This window comes from Ambystoma mexicanum, chromosome 3p (genome assembly GCF_040938575.1).
Source record: "Ambystoma mexicanum isolate Mex_15411 chromosome 3p, UKY_AmexF1_1, whole genome shotgun sequence".
Lineage (NCBI taxonomy): Eukaryota > Metazoa > Chordata > Amphibia > Caudata > Ambystomatidae > Ambystoma > Ambystoma mexicanum.
The window spans coordinates 879,361,589-879,385,237 of record NC_090925.1 but is presented as its reverse complement, the minus strand read 5'-3'; the positions used below and the strand labels follow the sequence as shown (position 1 = coordinate 879,385,237).

Below are 23,649 nucleotides of genomic sequence, written 5' to 3'. Positions count from 1 at the left end.
AGGGAAAACATGCATTATAGTATCTTCAGATTTGTTATGGGTCTTCGAAGGGCAACCGCCAATGGAACAGGCAGGCATTATGGAAAGTTCTGAAAAGTAAAGATCAACAATTCTCTATGAATACCAATGTGTTAAAACATTAAATGACACATAAAAGGTTCAATGCAAGGTCCGTTTTGGTTCTTGGAACTATACACGTTATTCACATGCGGATAAGTATTTCAATAACTTTCAAAAAATAGAAAAAGTAATTTGACTAAACTCAGAACATGTGACTAGTTCCTTGCATGTACTGTCGTGAACGAAAAGAAAACATGGATGCAATTTGATGACTACTAGCAAATAGATATAAATTAAAAAATTGGACGCAAAATGATTATGGTACATGGACTTACCTTGACGAACAAACAGTTAGATGCAGGGATCAGAGTAGTTTCTTGTCGTAGAACAGGGAGCAGTTCACAGGTTGCAAACTGACGAGTTTGCTCAAAGTGGTCACGGAAGTTCACAGAGACGAAGAGCAGATAACCAGCACCTTCACGGGTTGACTAGCAAAGCGCAAAGAAGTTCTCATTAGAAATATGAAGTGGGTTATAAAGAATTCGAAACAGGGGTGTGTTTGTGAATGAATGACGTGTATATGTCGTGGCATTATGCGGATTGCAGGGGGGCGTCCAGCGTGAGGGGGGATGCTTGGCAGGAGACACGGGGTCTGGAGGTAGACATGGGAACAACAACCCATGCTCTATAGACCACTTTGAAGTGTACATGGTCTTTGGCACCTCTTGGCCTTTATCGCTCCCTGACAGCTCCACTTGCCAGCAGCGCAAGTACCCTGGTGCGAACTGCCTTTGATAGGGCGGGGGGTGGATCGGGGCGGTGGTCGTGCAGACAAGACCCGTTTGCCGCAGGGCCTCACCAAGGAGAGGCCATCTAACTGAATGTAAGAGGATGGCTGCAGGATCTACTACATGGAAGGCAGGGGGGTGAGTTTATAAATACCTCACCCTCCCAGGAGAATATATGGGGGTCATCTCTGTACCCGGTGCCCAAAAAGAGGATTTATTATGATCAACCATATTTATTATTTACCTATAACCATGTTTTGTATCAATAAAATCCAACAGCTTTTTATTGCCAACGCTTGATGCCAACCCACAAAATAATATATGTATGACTGCTGCATATATGGGTTCAACGGTTATGTGGATTGAAGGTGTGCGGCCAGCGTGAGGGAGGATGCTGGCCGGAGACATGTGGTGTGACAAGACAAGGCACTGGAAGGCTATTCAACGGAGACACACTAGATTCATTTAAAAAATCAAAACAACCATTGTTAAAATATATGTTGGGCTTTATTTTAGATTTTAATTAAACATAAATAATAAACATTACACATTGTAAAGTTGAGGTTGCAGCACATCGAGGGAAAATCCGCGGTATTGTCCACTGTCACTGGGGAAATGTTGTCTAATGGCAAGTACCGCACAGGCAGGTATTACTCTCCGAACGCGGTGTCCGAGCCTCCCGTGAAGCCACCAAGTGAAGCAACGATAGGCCACCAGCCTGTACCACCTGTGAAAAAAAAAGATGCAAACTGTATTAAACTGACCAAACTTTCTTATCAATGTCGATTCAGGTAACACATGTCATTTTTCTTAGAAAAAAATTATATCTAGAAAATGCACTATATGGAACCAATTTACATGCGTTCGAATGATATGTAAATGTAATTTTATATGTGGGAGACGACCATGAAATAGTGGTGGCATCACTGACATCACAAACAGAGTATACTTACTCGTTACTCGGATTACGCGGACGAACAGTGCCACGAAGTTCGTGCATAAGCACCATCATCATCCTCAACACTGTCCGTGAGAGGCAGGCTTCCCTGAACTCTGGCAGCTCGGTGATGCATTGCGGACTTTGCTCGCCTTCCTGCAGACTTTGCTCGCTTTCCGAAATGTAGGCCAAGCACCCGGAATTTTCACGGCAGCAGCAGTTCTCCTCCTCAGTTGGCATTAGCTCGCACCGATTGCACGTGCACCAGGTGGAGACGCCGTCCATGCGACATGGTCCAGGCTCTTCATCCGTTGACTGGTCCTCCCAACTGCCGTCCGAATCCCCATCGTTTTCGCGTGCTTGCCTTTCCAGTAGTTCCTCCTCGGTGTACTCGGGCTCGTACATATACGGCATTATTGTGGCCATTGTGCGGTAAAGATAGTAAAATAATTTACAGAGATGGTACAGGTGTTCACACGGGCTACAAGCGGCGAAGGTAGCTGACCAGAGCACTGAAACGAGTCACAGAATACTCAAAGTAACACAGAGAGAGGAATGGAATCGAAAATCTGCTGCTGTATGTTGTGAAACGGTCTGTTCATACTTATTGGGGAAAGAGGCGTCCTGCCATTTCCATGGCAACACGTCAATAGCTGAGGCGCAGCGATTGTTGACACGAGACGTGCTTGAAATGGGCAGTACGCGTCTGCTGATGTCAGGCTCAGGGGCGGGGGATTTGATTTAGTGCCGCAAAGGCAGGTGAGCCAGGTCGATGCGGCGGAATGATAGGATTATCACAAAATGGAGGCTGATTTCGAGTGCGATAATGGGCGAAAAGTCGGGTAAGGTCCATAGGAAAGTTTCCTACGATCTACCGATTTATGCTTACAAACACATGGCCGACCCGTAGGGACAATAAAAAAAAAGTCCCGGAACTATCCTTTAAGGCATTTTCAAACTTTCACTATGAATCCTAAAGTTCAATAAGTGAACGTTTACATATATTACATTTCTTACTGCATTCATAGTTTTCTTTTTAAAAATATATAGATTTGCCTCTTAAACAAAAGTAAATCCCCCTTTAGTACTCAAAAGGTTACGATATAGCTTGTTACCCAGTCCAAAGCTTGGTTTCCAATAATGGTACATAGATTTTCTTCTTCTATTGAGAAGCATACAGCATGGATGTAAAGACATTCCCCTTTGGGCCACTCAAGATCAGCTTAAAGATCACAGTAAAGAGGTGAAGAGTCGGGAAGGGAGGCACTTACAGATGGAATGCGGCAAGCGTTCATTGGTAAATTAAGCTGGGGGCAATGGCTCTACAGTACTTGTGCACACGCACTGATTGAAGTGAAGTGAGAATCCATGGTTATTCAGAGGGATGACACTCAGTCACCTATGGGATACAATATAGTCATTCAGTGGCTAAAGAGTTCATTGGCAAGTACTCACTGGTTCGACAGTAGGGGTAGGCGTTCCAGGCCTTTTCATGAAAGATCAGCGACCCCTCTGGTGCAAACATCTTCACAAAGCTTGGGACCTTACTAAAAAACAAGATGCATGTCAAAGGATGTAATTAAAACACAGCCACCTCTGAAGACAATCCCCAGTGTCCCCCCCACAAACCCCCCCCCTCCCGGAGCACAGCATTGATACCAATGTAAATCACTCCCACTATAGCGAAAGTCAAAATGACGTCTGTGGGCTAACAAGCACCAAACCAGACCCTGTGCTACCGTGATGAGGACACAGATAAGGGCACTCCTCAATGGAAGGACTAATGGCGTGTATGCACACTCCTGTGATAACAGAATGCTTCTCCTTCCACCCATCCACATCCCCTCAACTACTCGCAGCACTGGAAATATCATTTCTGCAAACATGCTCCCATTCGCCTCGTTCCCCTGTGGTCATGCGTGATAAGGCCATCCAGCGTGGTTTGCCTAGAATTCTGAAGAAAAATCTACCAGTCCCAGAAGCCCAAAAGGAAAAAGCAGAACTGGATGGCCTCACACATGGCCGGGAGAGAAACCGGAGAGCTCTGCATTTATCATTAGATGCTGCTTTCTGAATGACCTGCACTGCAAGTTAGAGATTTATGCTTCATGCTTCCATTTACACTTTCTCCAACAAAGTAAAAGAATATTGTACTGTCAATTACTGCAAATGTTTTTTCACTGGCCTCCAAGCTGTGGTTTTTCTCTATACACTTTTTGGTGATGGGATCACCTGCTTGTGCCAGACGTTAGAATGGTGCTTGATAAACAATTCACTACTGGTGGCTTGAAGCATAAGAAGCCACTGCATTTAAAATATGTGACGAGTTGGTAAAATTGTGGGTCAACCTGGCACTCAAAAGTGTTGGACATTTTTACTTTTTTTAAAAAAACTTTTTTGGGCTCAAACGGTTTCCTTGAGGAGTGCAAATTCAAGAATTCCGAAGACAAATACTGTATGGGTCGCCTAAAGGACTCCAAGTCAGGGTAGACCGAGCCATAACCATCTTGCACAAGAACCACTAGGGTAAGGGTGTTCAGGGCTCACTGGTGCTTTGAGGATTTGAGTGTGTTGAACCTGGCTTTCCAATCCTTTTTCTGGCTTTCAAAGAGTCTTTAGGAGGGATGATTTTTGAGTTTCCAATACGTTTTTTGGCCTGGGTGGTTGCTTCTAGAGGGATTTTTGACGTTCTTACTATGTTTTGCAATCCATCTTTTGAGCAGATCTACAAGTAGGATTCCCTGGCTTTGTGTTGCAGTCCTTTGTCTCTGGCTTTCCTCCCCCCCCACACCTCCCTTGTAATTTGCTACGGCAGTAGGTTTTCTGAGCCATTTGTCCTGGCAGCCTTCTCTGAGGCTTTTCCTCTGCCTTCTCTCACCCACCTTCATCCATTCCCTGTCCCTCCCCACTACGCCAGATCGCACATTTGGTTCTCATTGGTCCGTATCCCCTCAAGTGACAGGAACAGCTGCATTCCATAGGCCCTCCCAGGGCAGCCGTGCCCAGGCATCAGGGGAAAGGCCCATGGCAAAGGGCAGCTCCCATACCGGTTTGTCCCTGTCTGCCTGGCAAAGCACCCTACAGCAACAACTAAGGTAAGTTGGTACGGGCGGTGAGCCATTACTGTGCTCAATTAAAACCATGCCATTTCTACTAACATGAAATCAAAACATAGATCACCTGCTGCTCCCCTAGATAGCCTGATTGAGGTATGTTGGGGCAGGAAATGTGTTGCAATAGACAGAATTGTGAATCAGCCATGCATCACAATTAGAAAGAATTATAAAGATTATCCATGTGTTACACTTAATTAACACCATGATCACCATATTATAACACTGAGTAGATTACCAGCTTCACACCCTAAATAGCCCTATCGAACTATTGGAAATTATCTGTGTGCGGCACTTGAATGGATTTTGGGGTAGGAAATGTGTTGCACCAAACTAAAAACTCTATATTCTGCAAACTCACCCCTAAACTAAACATAAACCTACCTCTAAAGCACCACAAACTGCACACACTTCACAACACTAAACATGAAACATATCACAAGCACACACAATGCAATAGACACACAGAAGAGTAGTGTCTGGTGGGCTCAGGTTTCTCCAGATTCCTGATTTTCGTGTATAACTTTTCTAAATGGTCTTGTCTAAAGTCTGCTTTGTTCCCCTGGTCTAACCAGATATTCCCGATCCAGCCAATGCCTGGTACAAATGTGGAACACAAAAAGACCGACTCCTTAAAAATGTGAAGACAGTTTGAATTGCCAAGAAGTTCTAATTTTGCAATCTAATTGTTCCTACAATTCCATATTATAAATGTATTCTTTACTGTTTGCTTGGGGGAGACAGACGAGTGGTATACAGGGGTTAACCATATTTTCCCCAAGAGGCTCAGACAAATATCCCTTTTCCACCAAACCTCTGGCACAAATGGGGTGAGCAAGCAGGTCAGAGGAAGGACTACGCTGTCCCTCATGTTTAGTAGTGGATTTCCTAATTAATGTCACCATTCATCCCCGGACTGACGGTTATTCTGTCATTATTAATAAAGACTTTTTTTAGCATTAAAAAGAAAGGGCAGTAAATGGACTCAAAAACATGGTGGGTGCCAATTACCAGAGAACAGACAATTTCAGAGTTTATTTTAAGGGGTTGCCATTTCATGTGGGGTGGTTTTCAGAATGCACAGATTGTAGCAGGTCATAAAGGACAGACCAAGAGGTCGACATTGAGTTATTATACAGTTAGTCATATCAGTTGACCCTTGAACATGAACAGCAAATGCACAGTCCTCTTGTTTCCAGATCTACAGACTGCTGTTTTGGAGCAGGATTTTTGCATTCATTGCAAACTCACCTACCCAATTATCTTAGTCTCTGCCTTTACCTGGCGGCTTTTGCTCAGATGAAGGTTTCATCCTGAGTTCACTATGTAGTCCAGGTGGAAAAATATGTTTTGCGTGTTGGATTGGTCATGTGACAATATATATGGTAGGATTTATCTCTCATTAGCATTCTTTCAATTCTACATCCTGGGTGTCCCTACAGATGTTCCAGGCCTGCAGACACTCATCTTTGTCTGATGCAGACACTAGGTACATCAGCATTGGTGACAAAGTCTACCTGCACAGCTTCTCACTTTCACCAACGTGTTTGTGCCTGTATCTCCTTCTGGCTACAAGTTACATTGCAAGGCTTGCAAAAACTACTAGTCTTGCATAGTTGAGGATATATTTCATGAAGTTAGAGGACCATTTGCATGTACTCCACCTTTCTGGCAACTATGGAGGTGTTTGAAACTTACTTGACATTTACTACACACAAACTTTACAGTGAATGGCAAAACAACTCATGGATGACTGGCATCTGGGTGGCAGCATTGCACAAAATATGAAGTGTGCTTATGGTAATATGCACCATTTTACATAAAACACTGGTACATGGTCACCCGTCACCATGAGGTGAGTGCATTTCTATCTCTCTAGTATAATATAAAGTAAGGAACAAGTCATTCAAGTTTTAGTGGGATTAAGAATTTGCATGGTCTTTTTAAGCTTCCAAACCAAGCACAGTGTGCACAAAGTGCCTGAACCAATAAACCTAGGCTTTTGGTTATTATAAAACACATAATTGGAAATTCTTGATGAAATTAACTGATATAGTAGTATTTTACAGAAATTTAGCTTGGCATATTCTTTTCAGCAATATATTTCACATACTTAAGTTCCCTCACCCCATAAATATTTTATTAAACATGTATCTTTTTAACATCGTACACATTGTTTTATTGCAAAAGTGAACACGTTTTGTTTGGAATTTCAGCTTGGGTGTTATAATCCCTTACACACAGACATCTTCCTTCCCTGTATGGTATGGATGGATCACCTTTGCTGTGAACATAGAAACAACCCTTTTTCCATTTCCATATCACAGCACATTCTTCTAGTACCCGTCTTGCTGCTACTCAGCCTCCAACCCACACAGTCTTTGGCAGGTCAGGGTCTCAAATAAGCATTCCTGGCAGTGCCGCAGGTGAGATTCAAGGGCTAAATGAGATCATCCTCGTCACATGTTCCTGATATCTTTGGGATCATACTTTGCTCTTTAAACAATCAATACTTTGTTTACTCCTCCTGACACCTTTACACTCATCCCTGTGAGGAAAATGGATCACGTGCATGTCCAAGCACACTGTGATCACTCCAACCTCCATAAATGGTGGAAATGTTTCCAGTTGCAAATGTCCGTTTAAACTCACCTCTGTAAGTGGTAGATTTTGTGTGTGTACTGTCCCTTCTCACCATCCCTTTCATATGGCTCATTCTTTAGCACCTCAATCCCTTCGCCTCCTCCAGTGTTATTCTTGCTCGCCTCAGCCACAGAGTAGAGTTGACCAACCTGATACTGTAAAATCAAAAAACAAAAATGCAGCATTAACCAAAATGCACTATAAACCCCACTCAGTCACAGGAACAGACCACCTCATTCAATTCCACATGGCGCCAATTGGACATTTTGCAGCCTAAAACAGCGCAGCTTCTATAGCAGCTAAAACGCTCAGAAAGACACTCTGGTCTCAAGCAGCAGCGCTATCCACAAATGTTTCCCTACATCTCCCATTAAGTAGGAGGTTTCAAAATCTCACGAGAAGACCGTGGCAGTTTGAGTAACGCAGAGTTGTACATTTGTTTGTGCAGATGCTGCAAAACTACTCTTGCTGCATGGGTAGTAGGGAATTTTAAATTTTGCAGCTTTTCCATCATTCATTTCAATGGGACCCTCAGTTTATCGGTTATGTTTTAGAGCATGGGCTGTCTCAAGTGAGTAAAGCCTTTTTAGTTTCACTCACTCGCTCAACTGATTCCTTTGGCGGACACTAGTCAGCCCCAAGGCTGCCAGTGCAGGAATACATCATCTCCCATTCAAATTTTCATTTCAACACACTACACCTTGAGTGAAGTATTAGAAGGCCGCTTTGACTTTTCCATTTGTTGTAGCTTTGTAGTGTGCAGTTGAAGTGGACCGTTTCACAACTTTCAGGTGCACTATATTTTTGTTACCATGATAATGCCACTTTGAGAGCCAGCTAAGGCAGAATTCAATTTGAGGGAATGAAGGTCTGCAATTTTATTTATTGGGCCCATTAAACTTTAATTTTTAGACGTTTTTTTCTACGTACGATGGAATTCTACTGAAGTTACAGTACCAGTGTTTTTTAGTGTATGGTCCTATTGTTGCCCATATTGACCCCAACACATGCATGCTCTTTCAATAACCCAATGTTGGCTCTACATTGATTTTATCAATCTAAAATGGTTTTATGGAGTAGAATGATAGAAGCTGTAATTTAGTTTTGGCTTCACGGGAGTATCCATTGGGGAGCTATTAGGGTGGCAACCACTGCCCTATAGTTGAGGGGAGTCGCGAGTTCCATAAGAACTCAGAAACATTCATTGCCAATAGATTTTGAACCGTGTGACGGATTTAGCAGACGTTTTGCAGACAGTTTTGTAAGCGATGTGTTAGGAAAGATTTCTCTTCACGGCACCTTTCCCTCCCTTTTTATAGACCCAAACCTTTTGCTTTGATTTTTTTAATAGGACCTGAAGTTTTTACAGTGCAGTTAAGCATTCAGCTGCACTACACTGGCTTTTGCTCATTTTTCATGGGGTAACGGACATGTCCTTCAGGCTGTCAGTACTGAGAAACAGTTTCCCTTAGTCTTGTTACTTTGTTGCCACTTTCAGTAACGTATCATTGTACAATGCATCTTACAATGCAGTACAATGGGGTACACTTTTTATTTTGCTCTAGAATAGCAATCAGAGGATTGTTGGTTACTTTAGGTGTGCCTCAGTGACAAGCTGTTGGCAGCAGTTACTTTTTGCTTTTTTTTTAAGTGCATTTTGTTTTAGTGTTACCGCATTTACTGTGTTTGGCTACCTACTGTGGCTAGTGTCTAAACATGGCCGTGCCAGGAGGTTTTTAGTTTGTCCCATGACCATCTTGTCAATAAGCTTGTGGTGCGCTGCCTTCTACTAGTGGGCGCTCAGAAATCGGTCGTAGGGAACCTCTTAAACATTGCAAAGACCTGCTTCTCAGTTGCTCATTAAGCAAACCAGTTCCAAACATCCAGGCACTCTCTGTTTTAAGTGCACAAAACTTCAATTGCATTACTTATTGCTATTATAAGCCGAGTCCATAAAAACAAACATGACTTGCACAGCAGTGCATGTTATCCTTAACGTGAAACCTTTACACCATGCGGTCCATCCCGTTCGCAGAGAATTCGGCGGAAATTACTTTGTATATCAAAAAGGCCGTTCTTTCATTTTTGCTCAATCTTCTCTCAGCTGGCCAATTTAGTCATGAGACTTTGTATACTTAACCAAAGAGATTCCCGCTATCATGGAGGACAGGTTATAATGCCAATGAACACCATCAGTTAATCTTACCTACCTTCATCTTTCAACAAAAAACAGCAGTATCTTGTTATACCTTTAGTTTGATAATCGTCCATTACCAATTCTCATTTTGTTTCCATATTACGCCTATTGTCTAGTGAATAGATTATTAGTCTTATTCATTCCACTGCAGTCTAATTCTGCACGGCACGTCAAGGAAAACTCAGACATTTTAGGTGGAGGGACTGTAATGGTTTCAATTGTTCAGCCCAAGTGGGCTCTTCTCTCTCCAAAAGTGCTACGTGCTCAGTTCTTTCTTTAAAACTCATCAATTGTTACAAATTTGTATAACGTAATATTGTTTCTATATTATGCTTTTTCATCATACGATTTACAAAATTTGCTAGTTAGAAAATCAGAAAATCGCTCATTTCATTCAATTATAATTCATCTGTATCAAACATTCTCACTGTATCTAATGTCACCCATTTTAATTATTATACAAATGTATTGCTAATTCTTCATCAGAGTTATGCCCTATTGGTTTCTTCGTGGTGAACTCTATAATTAATTTAGACTCTAATTTACGCAACACGTGTTCTCTATTGCCTTTTGAATTTTGCTCTGGTATAGGCGTTAGTGCATGGAATCTAAATAATGTTGAATTACTTTTATTTTTCAGCCAAAGGACAATTCTCCTCCTCCTTCTGGTCCTAATAGCCATGTCCTTTGGCCGTGGCCACACCACTGGGTTTCTTTTGGGAACATTAGCCATGGCTGTGTCCACTTTCCATATTGCACCCCTTGACATGTTGCCCCCAATACATTTCGTTGGGGTCCACGAGCTTTGGCCATGGCTAGTCCATATTGCACCATTTGGTTCCTTTAAGTAACCCAGTAGCCATATCCTTCAGCCACACCCATTATCCCCCACTTCACTGTAACTGAACAATTCCACTTTTGTTGGTATTCATCTCATTTTTTCCCCAACCACTGTATTATCAGCAATGTACTACAAATAATACTGGTTTTTGTTTTGTAAAAATCCCAAACTGATGTTTTCGTGTGATCTTTCTTGCTGCTGGTTTCACTTCTAGCACATGGATCACCCCAGGCCACGGTGGGTGGAAGTGGGGAGGGGGAGGTTGTGGCAGAGTCAGGTCGATTGTTCTAAATCTGGGTCATCAATGGACCAGGGTTCAAGACCCTGAGAGGCCAAATCCTATAACTCATACTTCTATAGAATATTGTACTCACCCATTCCTTTCACCCACAGTGCTTCTCTTCTTACTGGGGCTTTTGGGTCTTGAACTTGGAACTGTCCCAATTGGGGACAGCCAGCCTTCTACAATCTTCCCCAGCAACAGACAGTCTCCTAGAGGAATATCTTGGGGCCTGGGCGACCCCTCCCCACTTCCTGCCAGCACGCACATAAAGGGGAACCTTTGCAGGCTTTCTGCAAGAAACCTGAAAAGATGCAATAAAGGAAAGGGCCCTCCCCCACCTGGGAAGGAAAGACGATGTCCAACAAAGGGCAGGACCCCTTGAACAGGACTTAAAACAAGGGGAGTAATTTTGAATGCATGGTCCCCCATGGGGAATTATCACAGCGGCTGCAGCCGCCTTGATCAACGCATTAGTAAACAACAAAAAAAAAAAAAAAAAAAAAAAAAAAAAAAGTCAAACGTAACAACTGCCACCAACCTGTTCAGGGGATGCCTGGGAAGTAACAATATTGTCACTTACAACAAAGTGATACCAGTCACAAAAACTGAGGCGACTACTCCTGTACTGCGAGCCTGGGGGCACACCAGTGAACCCAAAACAAAATTGCAAAAAGGACCCTAGGGCTCCCTGGCAGGAGTATACCACCTATGGTGGGGGTGCTGTCATAGGAAAGCAGGAGGCTCAAAAAGACTAGGGGGGGGAAGAGATCTTCCCTTTATGGAGTCCTTTTAAGAAGGGTCCAGTGAACCCAAAACCAAAGTACATGCAGGAGGTGGGTGAGACAAAAAGTACTCACTCGGCTCTGAAGTCCTAAAAATATCCCAGAGTCCAGCAGTAGTGCAGGGAGGCTCAGGATAGAGAAATCACCCTAACAGTGGCTATCCAGGAGTGACAGCTATTACCTGTTTAAATAGTGCAGATCCTGCCATTGGCAGCTATTCTATTTCAACCATTTTTTATTTCTAGTGTGCACATTCGTGTTTACCACGCATGGCTACTAAATGCGGCTACTGTCCTAAAATGGCCAAACCAATTCAATGAGCCAGTGACTTGGGTAAACGCAGGTGGAGAAAACAATGTGTTATCTAGCCCTATTGGAAGCACAACCTGTGCCTAGACATGGGTGCCTGTCCCTAGGCAGCATATGGTGCAACATCTGTCTAATAGGTATAAAGAGGAAACTGTCCCTCATCTCACCACTTGTGTGGAAAAAAAAACTGCATCAGCGTTTTAAATTGTCATAAAAAAGCAACCAACAAGGAACACACAACTCCTAAGCTGCTGGAGGTGACAGGACTGCCTATTAGATCGTTGCCAAAACAGCTGAATAACTTGCATGGGCCTTTAAACCACCATGGGAATTTTTATCCATATTTTATTCACCCTAAAACAATTGGCCCCATGCGGGAGTTGTGGTTTCAAAATCTAAAAAGGAATGCCCGTTTAACTGGGACACTGTAAAAATGCTCACGTAATGTGAGTAACAGGCTAATCTCATTTCTTGTAGGATATCCCCCCCCTAATTCCTGGGGATATCTAAAGGATCATGGGAGCACCCTCGTCTGATGGGACCAGCCAGTCTCGATATGTTCTCAAAGATCCAGCCACCCCACACCTGCGGACTGACCAGCTCTCCAGTGAGCTACTTCGCTAGAACCATTGCCGGTCTGCATTTGAAACTGGAACTTCGGTGACACCAGCTTGTAGGGGAAGCCACCTTCCTCGCGAATTGCAGACTATCTTCCTGCCATAGTCTTATCAGTGGCAGATGATGGTACTTGCCTTCTCCCGTCCTGTAAACTTTTCTGCTGAAGAGGTCTATCAATGCTTTCTGCATTTCTCCATCAGCAAGTGTTGCATTCTGCTCCTGAACATAACCAAAAGGATCCTTGCCCCCATAACGCCTGGGCACCTCTCACCAGAACCAACAGCAGGAAAACCAACCTACAGCAACCCCCAGTCGACCCATCCAGCCCCCCTGGAAAAATCCAAGTCCTGTGGGGTTTCAGAGGCAGTGGGGCTCAGGGATAAAGTAAACGTAAAGCATTTCCTTCCTTCCTCTTTGCTTCTGCTTTCTCTCCTCTTCTCCCCTGCTGAACTCCTGGCTGAAACCGAAACTGCACTGGTCACCTGGCTACCCTCTGTTCTCGGGTCCATGTCCCTTCCCCGCCAGTTGCACACCTGCACTGCCCCAGTAGCAACCCTTACACTCTGGGGCTGTTCTGTATCCCTACAGCCCCCTATCAGCACTTGACACCTGATGTCTGCACTTACCCTTGCACTTGCCACCAGCTGGCCACACTTCTTATTTATTGTTCCTATTTATTGTTCTATTTACTGTTTATCCTATTTACTGCACTTCCCCCCCTCCCCCTTGCACTTTTCCCGTTCCCCACCTCCCCTGCACCTGCCCTAGTAAGATCGCTGTCAGTCTTCCCTCCGTTCCCCCCCCTTGCCTCATCGCGCCTTTAAACACTTGTGTATAGGCACGTTATAAATGCCATATCTTTGTTTGTCTCACCCTGTCCTTCATAGGATAGCATTCGGGACAAGACTCTTTATATCCTTCTATTCCGCAGCTTTTTATCGTCGCACCTGGGCAGATAAGAACACAGTTTTACTTACTAGTAACTTTGTTGCATCACTTTTCTTGAACAAACACCAACACAAGTACTTTACCTGCATCAGATGCATTCTGGGTGGATGCATTGACACTTTTGGGCACATGGCCCAATTCATAGGGATTGGACTTCTGAAGCCATGGCATATTTCTTGTGGCGTGCATTGCTTACTTCAGTTTATTGGTTAAAGTCACTGAATGGATTTTAAGAACCTCTGGTGACTGTATATATGTTTATTATTGAGTGTTGCGCAATATCACTTGCCGCTGGTTCAATTTTTTTTAGCATGTGTTTGAGGACTAGAATAAATATATTTGTGTACATTCACGTCTAAATTTAATTATTACATTCTATGCTGTGTGGACGTCATTGGGAACCCGTGACCGCACTCACACTACTGAGAATAGTCTTGATTGCTCTGCATTGTTACTAGCGTTGGGTTTTGTTAACCTTGCAGAGTTCCCCAGTTCACCATAACTAGGGTGGCCTCATAAAATCTCTCCACCTGGCCAGATTCTAGAAATTAATCTGAACACTAGGGAAGAGCTTAATCAGTGCCTTCTTCCCATTGACGGGTGGCAACAACTAGATTGGTGGTCCTGCTGTAAATGGAAATCAGAAGAGTCCTGGGACCCTCTTTGTACCAACCATTTACAGATCAGGCCTCTCAGCTACAACGTACAGTCTTGAGTTGGAACTTAGTAGCCTGCACCAGCTGCTCTGTCCTGAAGAGGGGCCTGCCTGGAGCAGTTTTCTGCTGCTGCCACTGCATGACCAGAGTTTCTCAGTCTCTTCATCTGCTGTGTCCTTCAATAAAATTTTTTTAAAAAACGACCCTCCCAAGCCCCCTCGAGTTCTGAGGCTGAAATTTGTTTCATGTTGTGCTCCGCAACTCAGTGCCACTTACATCTGCACTGCAGAGCACAGTAGCACTAGTACAGCCGGTGGGCATCACCCAGAAAACTATCCAAATTGCCACAAGGTTTCAATACAGTGCTTGATCATCGTTGGTTACAGGTGACATCGTGCAGCCCTTTCTGTAATATCAAGCTGTATGCCATCAATTAGACTACTTAATGTGTGTGATCTATGATATATGACATGACATTTATAAAACACGCCTATACACAAGTGTTTCAAGGCGCAACGAGGCAAGGGAGGGGGAACAAAGGGAGGACTGACAACGATCCTACTAGGCCAGGTGTCATTCAGATCACGCAACTGCGTGGGAAGGGGGCAGGGACAGTGCAGTACATGGATAACAATAAGTAGAGGCCAGCATGTGGCAAGCGCATGGGTAAGTGCAGACATCGGTGTCAGGGGCTGGGAGGGGGACTGTAGGGATACAGAGACAGTCCCCAAGTGCAGGGGTTGCCAAGTGGGCAGTGCAGGTGTGAAACGCTGGCAGGAGAGAACCTGGTCCCGAGCTCAGAGGGTATCCAGGTAGCCAGTGCAGTTCCAGTTACAGCTAGGAGGTCAGCAGAGGAGGGGAGGAGAAAAAGCAGAAGCAAAGAGAAAGGTTTTGAGGAGCTTCTGGAACAGGAGATGGTTCTCCTCCAGTTTAAGGGAGGCAGGGAGACTATTCCAGAGGGAGGCCCCAGCCGAGGAAAGAGATCTCCCACCAGCTCGTTGCTTGGAGAAGCGACTGACCCTGAGGGAGTTGGAGGCGGATTAGCGAAGAGCTCAAGAAGGGAGATATCGAGGAAAAGAGAGTTGAAGGTATTTAGGCCCCAGGCCCCAGAAGGCCTTGTGGATGATGCAGAGGGTTTTGAACTTAATCCTCGCAGCCACTGGGAGCCAGTGCAGAGACTTCAGTCCTGGAGAGATGCGATCCCTGGGCTTGAGGCCAAGTACAGGTCTTGCAGTACTCTTCTGGATAAATTGCAGAGGACGGAGAGTAGAAGCAGGCAGATTTAGAAAGAGGCTGTTGCAGTAATCCAGCCTAAAGAGAACCAGAGGAGGTGTAGCTGGTAGTGTGACTTCTTAGAGACGTCAGCGATGTGAGGCGAGAGAGTGCGGAATCGGAGATGACCAAGGTTTTTAGCCTTGTAGGTGGGAGCAGGATGAAGGTCAAGAGAGGCCGGCCAGAGAGCTACAGGGAAGGAGGGAGCGGGTGTGCCGATGAGGAGAATCTTGGTCTTACTGGCATTAAGGCAGAGGTCATTGGCGGCACACCACTCCTGGATAGCAGACAGACAGTCAGAGATGAGCGAAGGAGAGGAGGCGGCCGACGGTAGGCTGAAAATAAGCTGGGTGTCATCCGCATAGCACTGAAAATTGGGGCAGAGAGCGGCGATGCGGTGGGCAAGGCGTGCCAGGTATTGGTTGAACGGCCAGGGAGAGAGGTTAGACCCCTGGGGGACACCACAGGTAGAAAAAAAGATAGCGGAGAGGAAGGACCCAAGTTGGACCTTGGGGGGTGGGGTCGGTCAGAGGAGAAAGAAGTCAACCAAGCCAGAGCCTGACCAGTAACACCCATGTTGTTGATCTCAAACCTCAACACTGACTTTTCCAAGGCACGCTGCATCAGGCTATGTGCTTGGGGTGAACCTCATTGCTGAACAAGTAAAGTTAGAGCCTACTTCAGCACTTCCAGGACCGGGTCTCCCAAGAGGCAGCCCATCCCCATGTGGGCCAGTCACTCTTTCAAGCAGTGGCACAGAGAACAAGTGGGTTAGGGCTTCTCAATTTATTCTAATTTTAAAATAAAAACAGCCACGCAATCAGATTTTGCCTGGACTACCATTAACCTACTTCTAAGCAGTATTCCAAGGAACCAGTTACAAGTTTTGGCAATACCAACAGTTGTAGGTATGGGAAAGGCACTTGCCAGGCACCGCCATAGTGGTTTTAACTACCCATTGTTTGTAGCAGGTGCAAAATGGAGCGAACACCTGGGCATCTAATAGCAGTGCCTGGCAAAAGTTTAAAACTTCTACACAAGCCAAAAAATGTTATCTTGGCCAATGCTCGTTTTAAACAGGACTTCAGTGAAGGCTACAGTGCTTATAAATAGAGTGGGTGAAGGCAGGCCTGGTAAGACATTTTTATTACACCAGTAGTGTGCGTTTACAACTCCAATTAAGTCATTGACTCTCAGAAGACTGCACTGAGCAAACACTGGCAGGCACTTTAAATGAAAAGCCTTATAAGGATGGACTAAAGTAAGCTCAAAGAGTTCCCATGAGGAGGTGTTTTGGGTGGGCTGAGGGAGGAAAGGGTGTGAATGGACATAGGCATTAGCATGGCCATGGGTGGGCACATAGCCAAACACCACCTACATACTCTGTGTCCCTCCTTATGTGTCATTCATCCCTATCTGTACTTTAATGCAATAGTTTCAGCTTATAGTTGTGGCAAGCGACAACTGATAGCCCAAACTAAAAATTCACTGCAGCACCAGTGATTCCTCTAGCTTCATGTACTGTGGTGCGCTTCTCACATGCAATCACAGGCGCGTTCAACCCCCCCCCCCCCCCCCCCAACTAAAAGCGCGGACACTGCCACATACCTATGTTGCTTTTAATATGCCCGCCGTCAAACCGGACTAATGCAGGATTCTCCAATGTTTAGGTAGCAACCCTATGTGCACTGTAAAGTGTGCACGCTAACTCGCATTCAAGAGTTTTAATTCCAAGAAACCCTTGGATGTACAGAGGAGGTGGAGAAGGCCGATATTAATGAGAAACAAGCAGACAAAGAGATGAGGACACCTTTTATACAGAGGATATGCAGTGAAGTAGAGCCAGCACATCTGCGGCAGGCCAATTGAAAATTTCACCCATCACAATTTAAAATCATAAAAACTTAAAAACTCTCACCTCATCCACTGAAACAGGCAGCAGGACCCGACTGCAAAACAAAGCGCAGGATGATTAACAGGTGTCAAAAACATAGCACCACACACACCCTTGGTCCCACTGGACATATGGTTGCCAAGCTCACTCATGGTAGCGATGGACCAAGCTGCCAGACCTACGACAACACAGAGTAAACACTGGTCCCTGAACGCTAGTGTTGACAGAGTCAAAAAACAACTTGTAGCCTCTTCTTTAACAATGAGTATTAAGCAACAGATACACAGTAGATTTCAGCAATAGTGACATACTAAAATAAAAAGGCTTCATTTGCAACAGTATGATCATTACAAAAAAACAAATGAAAACAATCAAATACCAAACTGGGATAGACATGAAACATACTGGCAGATTCGGAGAAAAGATCAAACTGACAACTCCCTACTAAACAGGAAGAGCAGAAAGCTAGAAATGCTAACAGGACAACCGCATAAATAAATCCATTACTTACCTGGTCATGTCTGTTACACTTCTTCCAATTCATCCTTTACCCAAGCCTCACTTAGTAAGCGGCGCTACTTCACTGACAACCTTACATGGATCTTAAAAAAATTTAAATACTGCTTTTGCCTTAAAGAGGCTCATATTCATGTAGCTCCCCAAGCCAGAACAAGGCTGATTGATGCCTAAAATAGATTGGGTAGGGAGGATGCAGAACTGGGATGAGGATACATTGGATTTGGGGTCATGGATTTTATAAAATAAAAAATTAGGTATTATCCTCCTCTACATTAATGCTCACCCCAGTCCTTACTCAATGAATATTGTTGAGATGGATTTTTAGTAAACTGGCCTGGTGGTCAGATTCTAGGAGGCCACCCTAACTATAGTGAACATGGAAGTGAGAGGTTTGCGAAAACCCGACCAAGGTACATGGATGAGCAGTCGAGGCGCTAATTCTCAGGAGAGAATGAGTGGGTCAAGGGCCCACAATAAGTCCCACATAGCATTGCATACAACAACTCAATTGACACAGTGGAGTATAAAAATACAGTTACTTATTTTAGGTCTTCCGAGCACACTGGAAAAGGAGTCTTATCAGTAGTATTATTGCACAACACTTTGATATAAGATATACATTCACCATAGGTTCAAATATACATCAAATTACTTAACCAGCAAACCAAGTAAGCATTTCAGATGCAGACAATGATGGGAACCAGATCAAAAGATAATGCCCTAACTAAGTCCAAACCCTAAGAAGGAGAGGGCCGTGTGACCAAATGTCACAGGGGCCACACTGTTTCTCGCCAGAATGAAGTCTCTTTAGGTTGTTTTCAATATGCTTCTGTTGGCCATAGTTTAGAAGTCCTACAACAATTTTACCAAAGGTAAGTATGCATTTTCCTTTCAGACTAAGGGACTTGTTCCCAATGTTATACTATGGAGGACAGGGGGTGGGTAGGTGGGTGGGTGGGTGGGTGGGTGGTCGGGGGGTGGGGGAGAGCACAGATACACTGCATTTGGTTATCACCTGGACTCAGATTTTCCCCAGATGTTGATGGGGATGTGGATTCATGTTTGCAAGGGGAGGAGGTGTCACCGAAGTCTCCATCTTACACCTTTGGTTCCATTGGGAGGTGCCCAAAAGTCTCGGGTTCAGGGATTCTTCTGCTTGGGGGCAGCTGCAAGATGCAACCTCTGTCAAATAAGTGCAAGAACCACTGCTGCAGGGCTCTTCAGGACACCTCAGAGGTTTGTAGGAAGGAGAGTTCCAGCGACTGTCTCCGCACACAGGATTTGGCAGGCGCCCTTCCAGTCACAGTCACAGAAGCTGCTCCAAGACAGCTTCCCTTGAAAATGAAATGCTGTCATTCGGGCATAAACTGGTGACCACACGGAACAGCAATGCTTCTGGTGAGATAACCAACGAGAGAGCTGATCAGACCACGAGGCAGTCGAGGGACACTTCGGAAGGTTCAAAAGAGCAGGATCCTTAAGAAGGCATCATGACTAGTTGGTCCAACTAGTCCAAGGGCTGAAACACAGGTCAGGGTTTTTCACAGATCAGGGTCTAGATCATGCAGCTTCATCGGTCAGCTACTGGAAGGGATGCTGGGCCACTTCAGAGAATTGTCTTTGCATCTTGAGCAGGCTGCTCTTCTTCGGGGGGGCAAGGAGGGAATTTTTAGCGCCAACAATGATTTGAAGAAATGGCTGCAGGAGTCCTCCTCTTAACCAAAATTCGAGCTGGAAATAAGCCCAAGCCCACCAATGGCAAGGATCTGCATCATTCAAACAGCCAGTAATTGTCCAATCAGTGACAACTACTGGTTTCACATTTGCCTCAAACCTAGATTTTCTGACAAGGATGTAGACTGGGACTAGGCAGTCCTCACCCCCCCTTTCTGGGGCAGACACACAAAGGCATGACTAGCTTGTGAAAGCAGCGGTTTTCCCTGGCAAGTGCGTGACATAATGATTTCCTAACCTGGCAAGGCCGGAAGAAGGCCAAACAACAATATTGCCAAAGAAGCAAGCGAAAATCTTGTCTCGCTGCCATTTTAGCGCACTAGCTACATTTAGTAGCCTTACGTGGTAAACACCAATGTGCACACTAAAAATAATGCAGAAATGGCTAAAATTTGCTGCAACCCTTTGTCTTTAGACATATGCAAGCAAACAAAAAACACAAGTGTAAAAAGCTAGGGTGATAAATCCTCATTGCACTGCAGGGTGCTGTGTGCAATATTAAAAAGTATATTGATTCAAACGGAAAACAGTACCCAAGTACTGGACAGGTTTATACAGAGCAAGAATGGGGAAATCTTTCCTAACAAATATCTTTGTAATTACTATGCACAAGCTTTTAAAGCAATGGCACAGACAGCAACAATGAACCAGACAAACGCAGACCCATGGCTTAACGAACATGGGTTTGAAATTAAGGGGAGGTGGGTGCAATTTAGCTCCTGCTTGGAGCCTGGTTAGCTTGATACCAACAGCTAGCAGGAGCTACTTTTGGGTACCCACGCCAACTGATCCGGAACAAACCTATGTGAATTTAACTCTCTGCATTTGGGACAATCAATAAACATTAGGACACATCCATATGACATTTAAAGCATTAATTGGACAAACTGATACGTTTGCATCTTATGTGGAAGTAAGATTTGCAGAACGCTTTGTCCTAAGGTTCTCATTTGCCAGTGCTAGCTCGTGCTCACTGATTAATGCTGAATACCCCCAAGCTGTTTTTAACTCCTCGTTATGCAATCCTAATTTCGATCCCTGTGAACACATGTATCTCGTTAAAACTGGGGAAGGCTGAAGAACTTCAGACACAAATATTAATGAAAGTCCACTCAAGCACCAATTTGTAATAATGGATAAATATAGCTGGCCTAGTTCAGGTTCCATCATTGCAGCTACCTTGTAGCGGCACAACACACTGCTCTGCTCAGCACAACACACTGCTCTGCTCAGGATGCTTCTAATTTCTCCTACATGGCACCTTGGCTATTCCTAGCAATCACCAAGAAGTCAGCCAAGAGCACATCTGATCCCGAATACCCATCCTGCCACACCCACTAACACAGTCCATCAATCCTTCATTCTTAGTGGTCATCGCTACTCTCTGGGCCCACTTGGATACAAGGATCCCTCATTTTACACCGTTGAGCCTTTTTCCCCCCATACCCACTCACTGCACTCTTCCAACCAAGTGTCTTTACTCCATCCTTTCAGATCTTAATAGGCACATTGGAGTATAGGTATTAAGGGAGACCATGTACTCAATTTGAGTTCCCTTAAAAGCTTTCTCTTGGTTATCGAACACTCCTTATTGTACTAGGTGTTATGTGTGCACCATCAGGGCTGGCACTACTACTTGCCTGGCCGCATCCTTTCATCACTTGTGCCCGTAGAACGGACTGGAGAGGGCCCTTTAACATGGCTGCCGCGCGTGGTCCAAGAACCAGCTGATTTGCTAGCCCCTCTTGAAACTAACAAAGACCTCGGAGTTAGCAAGCAATCACTGGCCCCATCAAAGGGCCTCCTAACAGGGTCAGTGCTCTCAATGTCGCCTCTGCCCAGTCCTGGGAGGGTCGTGGAGGGGCTGGTTAAGCAGCACCATCATTCTCCTTTCTCACTTGCCGGAGCACCCGTTGTCACTGCTCCCCCGCACTCCTAGCTCCTATGGGCCTCCTGGCCACACATACCAAGTGCTGCTGGTTCTCTGCCAGAACCCCTCCACTTCGGCACCATCCACATGCAAGAACTACAGATGCACCTTTTTCACTGCTGACTGTGTAACAGAGCCCCACTGCTACCCACGATACTCCATTGTGCATACCTTCTACATGTGTGCATGACTTAACTCTAGGTGCTCTCAATTATTCTGCACTTTTTCTTCCTCTCTGGAACCAACTTCTGAGGCCCTTTTATTTCACCCCTGTAGTCTCAGCACCCCCTGTAACCTTAACCTTTATGTGTCTTTAACCTATGCAGTGTACGTTTCCTGTTGCATTTTAGCTTTTTGCTCTAAAGTTAAATCTAGGTTTGCATTTGTACCTGTTCCTTGATTGTTTTTGCTGCGCTCTAGAACTCGCCTAGTCTGGGTTGCTTAAAAATCCCTGCGATCCGACGCATATCTTGCTTAAAGCACCTTGTTAATCTGGGCCTGCTTGGCTACTAGGCCGCCTGGTGAGTAGCTTTTCTATCGACTATCCTATCCCTCTCACCAAGTCTGGCAGGAAGAAGCTGAAAAAGGGACATCCTGCACTCCACCCCAAGCCTCCCCATCGCTGATACCTATACCAGTGCTTCCTCCAGACAGACCCTTACCGACATACGCGGTTGTTACCCCTCCAGGCCTATGGTCTCTGTTCTGTCTCCTTTTTCATATTCTCCCATTAATGGTGGCACCCGGTGGGAGGCCCTCCCGGCCCCCGTCCACGCCTAAAACCATCATTAAGGTCTACTTAAATAGCAGTCTTGTTCCAGGGCCCTCAGGCCAATCTCCTCCTCTTTGATAGACACTGGACCGTGCCTCGGCAACTCCCTTTACTCTCCTGCTATCCCTTCTTAACCCTCTCTGGCTCCTCTGCCGCCTCCATCCTCTGCCACCTCTTCGGCACCCCCTGCTGCTTCTCAGGCCACCCGGTTGCCTCCCTCCTCCACCAACCCCCCTATCCCAGACTATCCTACCTTCTCTTCCTTCCTCCTCTGCCCATCCTCAGGCACCGCCAAAACTTTCCACAGGGTGTACCTCTGGCCTGTACCCCTCCCAGAAGTCCTTCAAATGTGGCAACCTGCTCCACATCGCTACGCTCAACTCTCGTCCAGCTGTCAAACACTCCGACATTTGACATCTCCTGGAAGAGCTTGATTTGGATGTACTCTGTCTCACCGAGACTCGGTTCACGGCCAGCTCTCAAGAGTTTCGACAAGCTCCTTCCCGATGGCTACAAGAGCCTCTCCGAACCCAGAACCAACGCTCCCAATGGGGGTGTAGACTTAATTTTCCCGGGGAGTGGATCCATGCTTCTGTCATTCCAATGCAGGACTACTACTCCTTAAATGCCTGGTCTGCAGGCTCTCTCTCTCCTGGCCCCTCTCTCACTGTAGCAACTATCTACAGGACACCTGGCCAGGTCGCCCACTTCCTCCGAGTGGGCTGACCTCACCTCTTCGCTCCTTGCCTCTACCTCTCAACTTCTCCTCCTCTGAGACTTGAACATCCACCTGGATGCTACCAGCCCTTCTTCAGGACTCTTTCGCAACCTCTACGATTCTCTCTACACATATATATTCTTCCCTCTGGCCAGACTCACTCTGCAGGGCAGACACAATGTTCTGATCTCCTAAAATCTTCCCTTCTCTAATCCTCTCACCGCTCCTCTCTTGGAGTGATCACTTCCTCCTTTCTTCCCACTTCTCTCTCTTCACCGCAGATCGAGCCGACTACAGCACTGCCACCTACCTTCCCAGTCATCCGACCCATGAAGCTCATCAGTTGAGGCTTTTGTCGCTACTTTCTCTCCTCCTCCTGCACCTTTGGCTGACTCACACCCTGACAGCCCTCTCCAACCTTCATATCTCCATCTCCAACACTCTGGATGTCCTTGCCCCTGTCAAGAGGATCTGCTTGAATCCCAAATCCAGGTGCAACTCTTTGTATGACTCAGACCTTGCAGTCCTTATACGCAAGTGTAGGACAACGGAGAAGAAGTGGAGGGCATCAGGCGCAACGCCTGACAAAATAGCCTACTCCAAAAGGCAGTACACACCTCTGTCCCCTCCAAGCC

General features: G+C 45.4%; 1 protein-coding gene across 1 annotated transcript in view; it reads right to left on the bottom strand.

The window, feature by feature from the left end:
* LOC138581056 (phosphatidylinositol transfer protein beta isoform-like) overlaps positions 1–23,649 on the bottom strand; it is a 254,710-nt gene that overhangs the window by 205,450 nt on the left and 25,611 nt on the right. Inside the window, exons 2-4 of the mRNA XM_069652098.1 lie at positions 17,366–17,396; positions 7,551–7,696; positions 3,241–3,332 (exon numbers count right to left, since the gene is read on the bottom strand). Of these exons, the coding sequence (XP_069508199.1) occupies positions 3,241–3,332; positions 7,551–7,696; positions 17,366–17,396 (269 nt within the window). The remainder of the gene's footprint in view (positions 1–3,240; positions 3,333–7,550; positions 7,697–17,365; positions 17,397–23,649) is intronic.